General features: G+C 43.2%; 1 protein-coding gene across 1 annotated transcript in view; it reads left to right on the top strand.

The window, feature by feature from the left end:
• The window catches only part of CLMN (calmin), a 91,604-nt gene extending 77,335 nt beyond the window's left edge, over positions 1-14,269 (top strand). The window contains exons 8-13 of the mRNA XM_044435847.1: positions 2,277-2,359; positions 4,005-5,267; positions 7,454-7,641; positions 9,694-9,754; positions 12,744-12,808; positions 14,100-14,269. Coding sequence (XP_044291782.1) covers positions 2,277-2,359; positions 4,005-5,267; positions 7,454-7,641; positions 9,694-9,754; positions 12,744-12,808; positions 14,100-14,265 — 1,826 coding nt within the window. The 3' untranslated portion in view covers positions 14,266-14,269. The remainder of the gene's footprint in view (positions 1-2,276; positions 2,360-4,004; positions 5,268-7,453; positions 7,642-9,693; positions 9,755-12,743; positions 12,809-14,099) is intronic.
• Positions 14,270-14,895: the final 626 nt, after the last annotated feature.

The raw sequence follows: 14,895 nt of genomic DNA, 5'->3' as shown, positions 1-14,895 counted from the left end.
TTATACCCACATGGCAGCTCAAGATTTTCCAGGGGTTTCTTTTTCCAGCATCAGGCAAAAAAACATTTATCTTTTAAGTCAACCAACTAGTTCTAGCAGACTTCATTTCTAGGAGGAGCAGGTCATTGTAAAGCTCATGGTTCTTAGTTGCTCACTTGGAGTCAAGCCACTCTCAAAATTATCTGCATTACACACAGGACAGCTCACAGTGACATATACTGTAGCTGGAACATTCCTCCCCCTTCCCTGCCCCATATGTGCACATTGACTGTGAGGATTGCAACTAAACTGAAAGGGAAAAGCGAAGCTTGTGAGAGGTAGCAGGTGACTTCATTATCCTTGACAGTTTGAAAACCTTGGCATTTTCACACTGTGAGCCCTGGTTCTGTTCCTCTAATGGCTAAGACCCTTCCCCTAAGAAGGGTTGAATTGTCTGCCTTGACATTAGAACAGTCTCCTCAGTGGTTGTCCCCACCTTTGGAATGGGCTTCCGAAAGAGAACCACCTGGTACCATCACTGCAGTTATTTGGGTGCCAGGCAAAAACTGTCCCCTTTCAAAAGTTTTTCAAAACCTGGCTTTAACACCTGATTGTAAAAGCTCACTCTACACCCAACAGGCCCTCCCTGCTCCTTTCCCCTTTACTTGTAATTGTACTGTTGGCCAGTTTTATTGTTGTTAGCTGCACAGAGAACCTTTAGAGGTTATTCATCAGCCTATACATTTGAAAATAAATAAAAAATAAGCTAGAGGCATTTAATACGTAACAACAACAATAATTTATTTCATTTCTATACTGCCTCTCTGGGCAGTTTACAACAATGTACAAATCAAAACAATAAAATATGATACAAATTACATAAAAATGACAATGTTGAAAATGTTTAACATAACTTAAAATGCAGTAAAAAAAACAATTAAAATGCCCCACAAGAAGAATCACCGGGATAATCCCCTCAGGCCTCTGGATAACCAAGGAGTGATTTAAAGGCCTCTGCAAAGAGGGCTGTCTTGACTTGGCTCTGAAAAGATGACAAATTTGGTACCAGGTACACTGCAATTGGGAGGTTGTTCCAAAAATGGGGGATGTGGAATTCTGCTTTGGCACTCACTGTTGTAATGTTCAAATGGATGAATGGCTTTGCTTTCCTAAAGAAGAGGGATGACTAGAAAATGAGCCATGTTCTGATAATGCATCCCTGTGCCAGATGTTTACCATACTCCTTGGGAACTCAAGACTTTGAGAAACTGATTGATACAATACTTGCTGCAGTGCCATGTTGTTCCAAACTTTCTTCTTGTGTTTCTTGATGCTGCTCTGCATCGGCTTCCTGTGTTTTCTGTGAGCACGAAGCATATATTTCTGTGCATATATTCTGTGAGCACGAAGCATATATTTCTGTGTGCACGAAGCATATATTCCTATCTGCAAAGGCCCAGTTTTCACCATCTTTTCATCTTGCGGCATAAAGGTTCATGGAAATGGGGTGCATGGTGTTCTCTAGTGTACATCTGCTTTGTGTCTGCCATGTCTATTCCATGCTACCAGGCTGAGCCGTTCTGCAAATGATAGTGTATAACCTAGTACAGACCTCTGCCAGTTCTCCCTGCATTTCTTTGTGCCATCTCCCGTGCTGTCCTAGAGGGGTTCTCCAACCCTCCAGAATATTTTCTGAAGGCAAGTAGGAGAAGCAATAGGTGAATATTGTTTCTTCTGCCCTTCCACATAAGCAGAAGATCAATAACCCTTCTGCAATTAGTAGAGCATTACTGGATTTAATCTATTGTTTCAGATGTTGGACAGATGAATTGGCCCTTACTTTAGGACTTTCTTCCTTTAAACAACGCTGCTAAACAAGCAACTTGTTGCCCTCCAGATGTGTGGGCTATTAGCCACGTTGACCAAGGGTGATAGAAATTGTGGAACAAAACTGAAGGACTCTTGTCAGAAAATACCATGCTAGACCAAGACTTCTCTTTAGTGGGATGAAGAATTTCAGGAAAGAAAACCATCCATATTCACCGTTTTTGGTGAAGCACTAGTACATAGAGGAATCTTCAGACTATGCCAGTTGGTAAAATAAAAAGGTCTTTTTGTGCCTGGAAAAGAACACAGAAGCATCATAATGTATCATTAAGAATAACATAATACATAAAGGTACATTTTTACTTCTGCATTCCAAATCCTAGCCAAAGCACTATTTTGTGCAGTACGCTTGCTTCATTGCCTCTTTTATAAATGTTAGATAATGAGACAATATTTTGTGTGGTCCACAGACATCATGGTTGACTCACCTGATGAACAGTCCATTATGACCTACGTGGCACAGTTTTTGGAGCACTTCCCGGAACTGGAAGGGGTATGCTTTTTCCTTCCCCTCACTTTCCAGCTCTTTTATTCACTCAAGGCAATGACACCCTGCTGCTCTTATGGATGCTTTGCAATAATGTCATTCAGTATGGATTTAGAAGCCAAGGTTTATTGATTGCCAGACTTTTCTACCCTTGCAGCATTGTTCTTTAGCTTGCCAGCTACAGGTGTTAACTTTTCAACATGGCCACCTTGGCCTGATGTACACATATTTTTGTTTTTTAAGCATCTGAAGTGAATCTGACTTCATTTGGTGTTTTCGTTTGCCTGGGTGATTGCTCTGACACACGTTCCCAGTGTTTGGCTTGGGAGGAAGAACGTGTGGCATCTCTGAAATGGATCTTCTGAAAACATAGAATCATAGAATAGTAGAATTGGAAGGGGCCAAGAAGATGACCAAGTTATACCACCCCACTCAGATGGCTGTTCAGTTTCTCTTGGAATGTCTCTATTGCGGGAGAGCCCACCACCTCTCTAGGAACCTGGTTCCACTGTTGTATTGCTGTGATGGTGAGGAAGCTTTTCCTGCTATCTAGCTGGAATCTGGTTTATCGCAACTTGCATTGTTATTCTGTGTCCTACACTCTGGTATGAGCAAGTGATCACACCTGTTCACAGATGCTTTCCCTGGCTTATAATTGTCTGCTATGGTTCAGCTCTTTTTTACTGTCTCTTTTTGGTGTCTTTTTTTCCAAACAGTACTTGTTGAAAGTTGAAATGTTTTGCTGTTACATTGAATTCTATGTCTAGTGTAGCGGAGATTTTGAGTATTTTTCTAAGTAACCACTGAAAGATGTTACTATATTAAGGACTGATAACAAAGAAATAAATAAGAATCTCCAAATGATATTGTTTCCTGCCTTTAAAATAGTATGAATATAAAAGCAAATGAATCATATTCCCCAGCACCATTCCTTCAAAATTAGAAGTATACTGGCTCAGAATACGGAGGGATCCATTTGAGAATGGCATACATTTTATCCAGGCTTCTGCCTGGTGCCCAGCCTCAAAGCCCAGTTCTCATTTATTGTTTTAATTATTGTATTATTGTATTCTATTTTAATGGTTGTAAGCCATCCTGAGACATTTTATTGGGAAGGATGGGGTGGAAATATTTTCGATAGATAGATAGATGGATAGTTGCCCAGTGTGGGTTGCACAGCCCATGTTGGTCCCTGTCAGCCATATATGCTGGAAAACAAGCAACACAGACTAACTCAAGCTTCCTCGGTCTGGTGCCCTCCGCATGTGTTGAACTACAGTTTCCACCATCCTTCAGCTCGCATGGGTGGATAAGGGATGCTGGAAGTTGTAATCCAACTTGGAGGCTTTGAGATTGAGGAAAGCTTGACTCAAACTCCTTGTTCATCTGAACCGCAAGAGTCAGAAGCATCGAAACAGCATCTCAGGCCTCTCTAATTATGTTGATCTACATGTGTGTTGGTCATAATCCTAAATTCTAATCTATCTATTTTGCGAGTAACTGAATTACAAGAATTTTCTTGGCCAGAACCTCATATGTTTATTGATGGCAATGTTTGCCTAGCTTAGTGGAAGCATGGAATACTTGTTTCAACATTTGTCTTACAATTACCACCACTCCTCATTCATTATTATTATTTAATATCCTTTAGGAAGATTTTGCAGATGCGGACAAAGAATTTCCAGTTGAATCTACGTACGTTCACGTCAAAGAGACATCAGTGGAAGAAAAACAAGGAAAGGTTTTAATTCTGAATGAAAATGGACAGCACACTTACATGTCTCACCTGGACAGAAGCCAGTCCCCACCCACCAAAATCCATGTTCCTGGTTCACTTCTCAATCAGAAGAACCAGAATTTTCATATGGCCAATGAAGACCTTCATGACAATCACCATCAGCTGCAATTTGGTCCTCCAGAGACTTTTGCAGAACAACCCCAGCGTCCCAACACATTGCCAATAACGGAGCCCCTTGGGTTGCAGTCCTGTTCTGTTACTAACGTTCCTGCCAATGATGCAGGCAGATCTGAAGGGGATCAAGTTAGCAAAGGTGATTCACTGAAGCAAAATGACCATCCACCGACTATTCTTATGTATCGCAGCCATTCTCCTGATCCAATTGATGCTAAAGAATTTAATGTGCAGAAGCCAACTGGTGTAACAGAAGAATCACTTGACAGAAATGCTTTCTCCTTGCCTTGGACTTCACATCCACCAAGTGTACCAGAACACCTATCAAACGAGCTTGAGTATCCAACTTCAGACTCTCAAGAGGAAGACACTGTGCAGAAACATGTATTGCACATGCTGCACGAGGAAATATCTAATCTTGCCGAAAAGGATGAATATGCAAAAGAAGTGTCTGATGTGAAGGAAAAGGAAATTGATGGACCCACTCTGGAAGATAGCTCTGAAGCATCTGGCCCATCTGAACACTGGCCAATTAGAAACACTCCCAAAAGCTTTGATGTCACCAGTGAAGATGGATCAGAGGCTAAGATAGCATCAAATTCTTCTAAAGTTTCTATAATCCCCCATGACCTCTTCTATTATCCACATTATAATGTCCCCATATCAGCAGTGTTGGATGCCTTTGCTACTTCAGATCCCAACTCTTCCCTTTCAGAAAACAACAAAATATGCACTGAACTTCTAGAGAATTGTTTGGCTAAGAAAGAACTGCTTGGCCAAAACACTGAGGAGGATATTCAAAAGCCAAGCCCACTAGTCAGTATGAAGGTTGCACCCACCCAGATGGATGAGAAAGACCTGGAAAAACAGAAGAAAATTATCCATAACCATACCAAGGCTTCCCTTAACAAGGCCACTGTAATAGGAAAGAAGGTGCCATCTAAAGTAACCAGCCATGCAATCTCTCTTCAGAAGGATACTGCTCACCCAGATGTCCCTATGGTAAAGTTCTTGCATTACTTGTTTTCTTGCTCAAAATGATCCCTGGATGATGTCAGTTTTCATGCTATGCCTTTTCTGGTTTCAGAAAAGTTTAATTCACTGTTTGTTCTCTTCAGTTGACCCCTGCTGCTTTCAGGTACCTTTAAGGAATGGCATTGTACATTTCAAGTCCATGCTGCTGTCAAGATGTCTTCTTTGGTGGTATATCAATTGGATTTAAATGTTTGGGACTAAGCCCAGGTCTTCCATTCATGAGACGTCTGTTGATTTGTGGGTGGACTGGTGGTTCCCTTGTGGTGGTTCTCTTGTGGCAGGAGTTGGTGTAGGTTAGATAGGGAGCCTTTGGGGCAGCACAGAATTTTCAAGTAGCATATCAGCCTTCCCAACCTTGCCCCTTCCAGATGTTTTGAATTTCAATTTCCATCATGGTCTCCTAACATGGTCAGTGGTCAGGAATGCTGAAGGCTGTAATCAGAAACATCTGGTGGTCATCCAAGCTTGGAAAGGCTATGACATTCCCTGACCAGACCTGACCTGACCAGACCAGACCTGACCTGCTGAAGGCATAATCTAAATGCAAATGATTATTTGGAGGTCGAGTCCCCTAGGCTTCATGTATTGCCCAGATGTCAGCTGGGTTTGAGGAAGAGGGCAGAATCTCCATAAATTTTCCCTGAATTTGGGCACTGCTGATATTAATCCAAGTGGTTTAGTAGGTACATGTAGACTTGTTTCCTTGTTTTTGGGAAAGTGGACAGCAGTATATAATCCGGTCAAATAATTGGATGCATTAGTTCTGTGAAAATGCATTGGATTCTGAGGGCTTCTTCGCTCATCACTCAGCAACACACTCAGGTTTCCATCAGGTGTACCCTCCACAGGAGACTGGTAGTCCTGGCTTTTGTGGCAAGCAAAGCATCTCTCCGATACCCTCAGTTTCAAATGCTTGCTTATCATACTCACACACTACACGTTTACACTATACACCTTTATAATGTAAAGCAACCCCCCAAACTAACCCAGAGAGCTGTTCTGGCTAACGGGCAGTATAGAAATTAATAAATGAACTCTATAAATAAACAAAATACTTGGAACAATAGTGCAAGTTTCCCCCGTCCTTTTGTTATCTTTGGAAGAGCCTTGGCTGTGGCACTCTATACAATTCTTCATTTTGGAAAGAGCTACCAGCTTAAGGACACGTAACCTGTTCTCCCCTGCCTGGTCCAGCTTGTCTGGGGATCAGCAGAACCATGCGTCCATCTCCATGCAATGTTATGAGGAGGGACAGCAACTTAGTGGAAGGCACCTGCTTTGCATGCCAAAGGTCTCAGGTGCTGTCCTGGCTTCTCCGGGTAGGGCTGCAAAAGCTCCTGCCCAAATCCTCTCTGCTTGGACGGCTACTCGGTCCACAAGTGTAGTTTAAAGATAAAGAACCATATGAAGAGTACCTAGTGGCCTTGAGGCTGCTCATCAGTTCTGGACAGCAGACTGAGCAGCGGATGCCCAGGTCACCTCACCAGGCCTTCTGAACTACAGTATATGTACTGTATTTCGAAAGACACTGTTTCTCCAATTGCCTCTCTACCTGTAAATTAGCAGATGTAACTCTGCATCAGCTTTTGCCTACCTCCTTTTCATTTACAATGTCATTTAATATAACCCTTCCCTGTGGTTGGAAGGGTCATACGAGCAGCTTTTTCAGTTGAAATGACTATTACGTTAAACCCCCTGCCCTCGGAAAGTTAATTTTTCTCCTACTTTACCATTTTTCCATTGCCACCTGAAAATGCTTTTTTTCCAATCAGCTATTTGAGTTGTCTGTGTATTAAACAACATAGAGTTTTGTTATTTAATTGCAGTTCTTTTGGGGGCATATTGTTTTTAATGTTTATTTTAATGTTTATTTCTGTCTTTGGTATGTTTAATTAGTTTTTTTGTTTTGAACTTTTTATTTCCTAGTTTTTTACTTCATCCTGTTAGCTGCTTTGGGTATCTTCACTTTTCAGAAAACAGGATAGAAATCCTCCCAACACACACACACACACACACACACACACACACACACACACACTAAATGCAGCTTGCCAAAAAAAGAAAGTTTAGTGGTTATATTTGTAATTGGAGGATCTTGGGAAATGGGAGCAAAGTCTGGAATTTTAACGAAGTTTTAAACATATTTTTAATAGATTGTAGTAAACCAATTTGATACTACAGCTGAAGAAAGGAAAGTGCCAGAAGAAAGAAGTAAAAAGAAAGAAAAAAGGAAGAATAAGGCAATTTTCCAAGGAGAAAATGCCCCAAATATAAAAGCTGGCTCTACCTGGTTCCTAGATAAGCTAGAAGAAGAGTCCACAGATCACCAGGGACTTTCAAGGTGCTTTCTGTTGTGTTTGTTTGTTCAACTGATTGATTTATTGCTGACTATGAAACCCATCTTGCCACTTTTCTTTGCCCAGTTTCCAGACAGCTTGTTTGCTTGCCATGTCTTCTGTTTTATTGGTCTTCTTGGCTGTAGTCCTAGACAGAGAAGTGCCCCTGCAGCCAGATGCACTTGGGTAAGATGGGTTGCAGCAAAATTGGAAGTGTTTTGGGTCCTGCCGATTTCAACAGCGGAGATTTAACTGAGTGCATGCTTTACTCCCCCACTGAAATCAATGGGGCTGAGCAGTTCTTGCATGCTCTGATGGCAGCTGATTGCCTATGAAAATAGATGAGCCATACTCATTTAAAAAACTGGCTTACCTGTTTGGCCACTTCAGTTGCACTGAAAAGGCAGGTAAGTCCTTGCTGTATGCATACTCCTTCCTGTCCTTTGGTCTGGCTATCTAGGACTGGGGCTCTGGAATTCTCCTCAGAAGCATGATACTTCAGTGTCTGCAGCAGGATCTGCACAGTTGTGATACACCAAGCCAAGTGCAGCATGTTGGCCTGCTAGCTGCTATCAGTTCCGGAGGTGGTCCCCAGTAACCCACCTTCTTTGACTGAAAGTGGATCTGTTTTGCTTAGTGAGCCACAAGTTGTGCAGGCTGGTTCTAAAATCCAGTGAGCTCATTTGCTGGAGATATTCAACAGCCATCCCCACCCTGGTTGCTGGAGATATACAGATATATATTTGCTGGAGATATACCCCACCCTGAGATATACCCCATCCCCACCCTGGTTGCTGGAGATATACAACAGCCATCCCCAGAGGTTTTGGGCTTCAGCTCCCATCAGCTCCTGCCCACATGGCCAAAGGTCAGGAAGGGTGGGACTTGTGGTCCAAAGTATCTGAAGTTCACCAGGTTGGGGAGGTTCTGATCTGCAATATGATTTCACTGACTTAAATTTCATGCACACTTTTCAAGCTAAGTGGTAGACCAGCTGGTTTTCCACAAATGCAATTTGAAATTGGAAAGTTGATGAGCTTCGTGGCTCATGCTTCTTCTCAGTCAGAGGTTATATAAGGCAGTCAGCTTGAACTGTATAGAGAGAGACTTACTGGACTTGAAGCTCAGTGTGAGATTATGAACATGTGCTCCAGTAGCTCATTACATGGAACCAAACCAGGTAAACCTTATTTGCACGGTGGGTGGACTCAAGCTAGCTTTTGGGATTCAAGTCTCTGTGTCCCCTTCCTATTTTTCCCACCATCGTATTAGCTCACTTCCAATAAATTACGTTTCACCCAGCAAAGTTTCCCAGGCCTTCCAACAGGTCATCTACTCCCTTTCCTGTTTCATGTGCTGTAAGCCTATTACCTGTTTTGAGGACACTTCATATCATCCTGTGGCACTTAATGTCATTCTCCTTCCTTCCTAAAATCTTCTAAAGATCTGTTCAGTCTCATTACATGGGGAGGAAGACGGATAGGCAATGGCATATGTCCACTCCATCATTAGTGCATATATAAACTTGGGAGTTGTGGCACTGTCTATCCAGGACCCATGGTTGCTCTGCAACATCATATGAACTTGCGCTGCCACTATTATGTAGCTTTCATATAGATTGAGGTGCCTGACCCTGCCTAATCTTGGAAGCTTAGGGGTTGGGTTGGGTAGGGTAGGGTTGGGTTTGGTAGAAATCTGGATGGGTGGCTTGAGTCCTGCACTGAGCATGCAGTTGTTCCTGATGGCCTGGGTCTCTTCCAACTGTATGATTCTATTAGATGGTGGTAAATGGGAGTTCTAGTTGCACAGAAGATTGAGAATCTGGACTACACCAGATACATATATGAATAATATGGTGGCCTGGAACTTGCATGGAGAAGCATGCAACTTCACTGGATCTATATATCTATATGCAAGAGATGTATGTCTTCCGAGAAGCCTCCAATCATCCCTAGGCATGGAACAGCTGTTTTTCAGGACGCTGTGCCAAGCTATTGGCGCCAGGCCATCTTTCAAATCACACCTCATTTAATCACTGTTTCAATCATCTTTTGCAGGATAAGCCATAGTGATCCCAATGTTGTTTCCCAAAGATACACCCCTGATTCAACCAGTCAGGTAAGTTCTCGTCTTCGTTTTGTCATTTGCATGCACTCCTCCTGATCCAAGATAAGGTTGGGCTAGCATGGCTTTAAATAATTCTGGTTGGGTAACAAGGGATTTATAAACATATTTTAGCATATAAAATACCAATAGTATTTTAAGGGTATGATTCTGTATCCATTTATTTAGGAGTAAGCCCCACTGAATTCAGTGGGACATATTTCCAAATAAATAGTGGAAGGAAGTCACTCTTTGGCCCTAGTGGGAGATGTGCCTATGATCCAGAATGCCAAGGAGAGCTCTAGCAGTCAGGTGCTCTCTGTAGTGTGACCTTTTCCAGATGCGAGGCCTGAAGGAAGAATTGGGGTGGTGATGGCAGGAGAGAAAGGCCTGGTCTGTGTAAACAGAAGAACAAATGAAACATCTGTTGTGTTCCTAAATTGGATCGGTGAAAAATAATCTACCTGGTGTTCAGCTGGAGCAAACAGAAAGCTACATAACACTGGTGGCAGAGCATGGGGTCATAGTTTACCAGGCAGTGGAGAAATGGCTGAAGAAATGAGGAGAGTGACACATATCAGGTAACTTCAGGAACCAAGGGAGGTAGGATGAGGGGCCCTGGTTTCACGCCTGAGCCACTCTCGTGTGTTGAGGAAGAACAGACTGCCTAGAGGAGTATTTTGGCCAAGGGTGAATAGGTGACCAGATGAGGAGAGAGTGGATTTCCTGGTGTTGCTCCTAAAGGAAGAAGCACAACAACACGGGGAAATTATATATCTTCTGAAACTAGCGCAACACATTAGTTTGAACTAATCTCATTGGGATTGGGCCAGGGCAGCATCATTTGCAAATTGAAATGGCAACTCATGGAAACATTGGAAAATGACACACACCCCAGAGAGAGAGAGAGTGTGGGGGGAGGCCGTCTTCTAGAACTCTCCCTAAACCTTCCCTGATCTTCTAGGCACATCTTCCACAAGGTGCTTCTGCTTAAAGATTCATAAATCATATGCTAAACTTGTTCCAATCTTTACTTGGAAGCAAGTCCCATCGAGTTCAGTGGTGTTTATTCCCAGGTAAATGGTCATGGAATTGTAGCTTGATGTTTTAACAGAATTGGTACAGTGAAGACAAATTGAAAAACTGCAGTGAAATCTCCAAACTCCCATGGAAAAACATGCCAAGACACATACTTATTTTGAAAGGGAAGATCAATGCCTCACCTTGGCTCACAGATGCAAAGGTGTTCTCCTCACTCCCCACTCATACCTGCCAGCATGCGCACTTAGCCACCAGCCCCTGCCCCTACAACCAGCTCCTTTTAAAGCAATAATCTTGGGGAAATCCTTCCTGAGTTGTGCAGCATCAGCCTGTCCAAGCAAAAGCCACTGGCCTGTTGATAGACCTATAAGCCATTCTCATTGTTCAAGGGCCCTGTGTGCCCGGTGTTACCAGCAAGAGGGGGCAGATGGCACAGGTGCCAAGCAAATTCTCCACCGGATCTTCAGGTGCACTGCAGTGTGTGCATGAAGGGATATGTACCTGAAAACACACATTACAGGCACTCAAGGGAAAAAGAGTGCTCACTTCTTCAGAATGCACATTTTTTTTCCTCGACATCAGTGCAGGGAAAACTTTTAATGCTCTTGGGTAGAAAAATGATGATTTTGATGGCTTTTTCTTAATGTATTTTTCCCCTCAGTGATGATGATAACAGTGATGATTTAGTGTTTTAAGGGGCAACCTGTGCAAGTTCAGGGAGAAGAAAAAGAGGTCTACATTCCCAGCATACCCCAGCCAGCCATTCTTCTTTGGCCTTTCTTCCCTTTAGACTTGCACAGGGTTGTACTCTCAGACAGCTTTCTCAGAAAAGACCCAAGGCATCCTACAACAAAATGAGAGTACAGAATTTAAAACATCTAAAAACAAGTATCCGCTAAGATACCCGCTTCCCCATATAAAATAACCTAAAATGTCAGTGACAAGCAGCACCACTCATCAGATGCTTTGAAACGCCCATCATATGCCATTCAGTGCCTCAGAATGGAAGAAAGCACAACAGAGACAACTTCTCCCATTCCAAATGGTTCTTGTTCGTTCATTAATTCCCTCAACTGACTCAGTCACCCTTGACTCCAGTGTAAAAATAAGATTGCCTCTCCCTTTGCTAAATTCCTGGCCTTCCAGGCATGTTTGGTTAACTGTTGCTGGTGGGAGTGGGTTCAAGAAATGGTTCAAGTGTAGTACTCCGGCCTCTTCATTGCACTGGAATTCTGAATACAGACACGATGAGTCCCATATCCCCCAGGTTTCCTCCTTGTCACTCTACCAGTGAAAGTCTTTCAGACTCGTCAGCTGTGCTCTAAGTATTTTTGCACCTTGTAACTCTGGTGGCTTTGCCCTTATTGACAATTGGTAAGACTCTCCTTCCTGCCTCCAAAGCCCGGAGGTTGGATCTCATTCCAGAGTGAAGTGACCAATCTGAGCAATGTCTGGACCTTTGCACTATTTTTACAAAAGGAAGTTGCAATTAGGAAGAAGGCTCAGCGGCACCAGTTGTTTAGGAGCTGGCTGGAAAAGCCAACATATTCAGAACACTTTAGAAGTTACCAAGAAAGAGCCTCCAGCCAAGGGAGAAGCAAGGAATTGCTCTACAAGGATTGACTTCCAGGAAGGGACCTATTTTGGAAGGCATATTTCATGCAACTCTTCATCTTGCTTGATGAAGAGACCTGAAGATCTCAAAAGCTTGCACATTTTGGGTGACTTTTGAATTGGCCTAAGAAAGGCATTGCACTGATCTGGATTTTGGAATGTTTACACAGACTTGTAAAAAATGAAATGTCCATGCAATTCACACATTCCTCACAGATGAGCAATATGGGTGTGATCAGATTATCCTGATTCGACGTACAAAAATGGCATTTATTGTCTGTGCCTGGTACTTTGCTGGTGGAGCTGCTTAATTATGTTGCTGTTAGCCTTATGAATTAAATATTTTCAGGGAAGTGGCAGCACAGATGTACAGAAGAGCATGACTACAAGTGAAAGCACAAGTTCATGTATCAGGTGGGGACTTTTTCCTTTTTTTAATATGGTGAGCTGTAACATTTGGCTGGTTGGATAGCACCCTTAACTGCACTCAGGACAAGCATACCTGTCTTCACCAGAACTAAGCTTTGAAAAAACAGCCTTGTTCTCAAAGATGGTAGCAAAATGTGGCTATGAATTGGTTAGCATCTATGACCTTAAGCTGCTCACCCAGTCTCCAGAGAGATTGCATTAGTTCTGCATGTTTTCCTTTACTTTCTATCTTAAAGTAAAATATGAACTTGTAACTAAAAACAAAGAAAGATTGGAGTACTAAGGAACGAGAGTAATGCACTGTCCATGCCCCATTGCCACTCATCCAGGAATTGGAAACCTCTTTCAATCCAAGGGCAGAATTTAGTTTTGGATAAACTTGGGTGAGCCAAAGGCAAAGATGGGTGAGGCCAGAAATACCAGCCTGCTGTGTTCTTGTTATTCCTGTGTTTCACTTTTCCCATATCCATTGCTCCTGTGTGCACATACAAGCCCTTTAGAGTCTAAGCTTGTCAGGAATGCAGCCCCTCTTTCTGATTGTACTTCTGTAAAATGTCCCGCAGCCTGGCATGATATAACTAATGGCAATTGTTCTTCACATTATTGCATCATTCATTTGCCTGTTGTATTTGAAATAGACATGTGCTGCTTTCTCTGCTGGACCGGATCCAAGGCAACTTAACAGAATTTCATTTAATATAAATACATATTGACAATCAAAAGCAGCAACAGTCAACCACATAAAAGCACACCACCTACAGCAATAGCTGATGAAAGCAGCAATTCACTACTTCTGGAGCCATCTACACATTCCATCAGCCAAAGAAGCATTGTGATGCAGACACATTTAACTGAAATGACCTAATTAGCAACCCCAAAGCCCAAGTAGCTAGGATTGGCCTTCCTTGGGTCCTAAAGGATGGTGAGAAAGGGGCCAGGTGAATGTTCTTTGGAAAGAGTCCCACAGTCAGGCACAACCACAAACAAGGTTTTGTCATTTCCATGCTCATCAATCGAACCAGGGGAGGGGGTCATGGCTTAGAGGCTGAGCCCCTGCTTTGCATGCTAATGGTCCCAGCATCTCCAGGTGGGGATGGGAAAATTCCTGCCTGAAGCCCTGGAGAGCCACTGCCACTTCCTGATGACAGTCCAGGACCAGATGGGCCAAATTGACTAACTCTGGATAGAACAGTTTCCTACGTTTCCAGCCTCTGCAGAGAAAATATGTGGACAAGGGCCATCCATGCTTGTAACCTACCTCTTATGTTCTTTGTAGGAAGAGAAAAGATGCCGAAAAGAGAGATGCTTCGGAAAAGGTGGATCCAGAGCCTGCCACCACTTCCCAGGCAGACCAACCTGAACTCTTTTACTTCATTATTTTCCTCTGGGTGCTTGTCTACTGCTTATTGCTCCTTCCACAACTTGTTAGCAGCCCACTTTGATCTGAGTGAGTCAGAATAATAAAAGATAGCAGCTTGGCGTTTTGTTTTCTGTGCCCCAAATCTGCTTCTTCAGGAGATAGTTGCTCCTGCCAGTGCTTTGGTGGAAAAGATACCCTCAATGGGCACCCACCCTCAGTAAGTCAACCTCCCATTACTCTTGCCACTGGCTGCTAATGCTCCTCATCTTTACTCCTACTTGCTCCCAGTGAGTGAAGTAGCAATAGCATGTACTGTCCCTTCTTTTCCCCACCACCCTTGCTTGGGCCTGCTAGAGAGGCAAGTGAGTAAGCAGGTTGCATTGGTGAAGAGAAGGAGCAAGTCCAGGGGGCTCATGGCAGTGGGACCCTCTTGGGGTGCTGACTCTCAGCCAACCTTGCCTGTTCTCAACTGCAGTTCAGAAACCAGCCAAAAAAGTAGGACCTACCTTAAGAACGTGAGAAGTGCCCTGCTGGAGCAGGCCAGAGGGGCTCTGATCCAGCATTCTGTTCCCACAGTGGCCAATCAGACGCCCACAGGAAGCCCACAAGCAGAGCCTAAGGTCCGTAACCTAAGGTCAATAGCCATTTCCCAGTTGTGCTTTCCAGCAACTGCCTCTGATGCTGGAGGTAGCACCTAGCCATCAGGACTAGT

This window comes from Varanus komodoensis, unplaced genomic scaffold (assembly GCF_004798865.1).
Source record: "Varanus komodoensis strain SLA01 unplaced genomic scaffold, ASM479886v1 scaffold3, whole genome shotgun sequence".
NCBI lineage: Eukaryota > Metazoa > Chordata > Lepidosauria > Squamata > Varanidae > Varanus > Varanus komodoensis.
The sequence above is the reverse complement of the archived record's forward strand: the minus strand, read 5'-3'. Positions and strand labels throughout refer to the sequence as shown.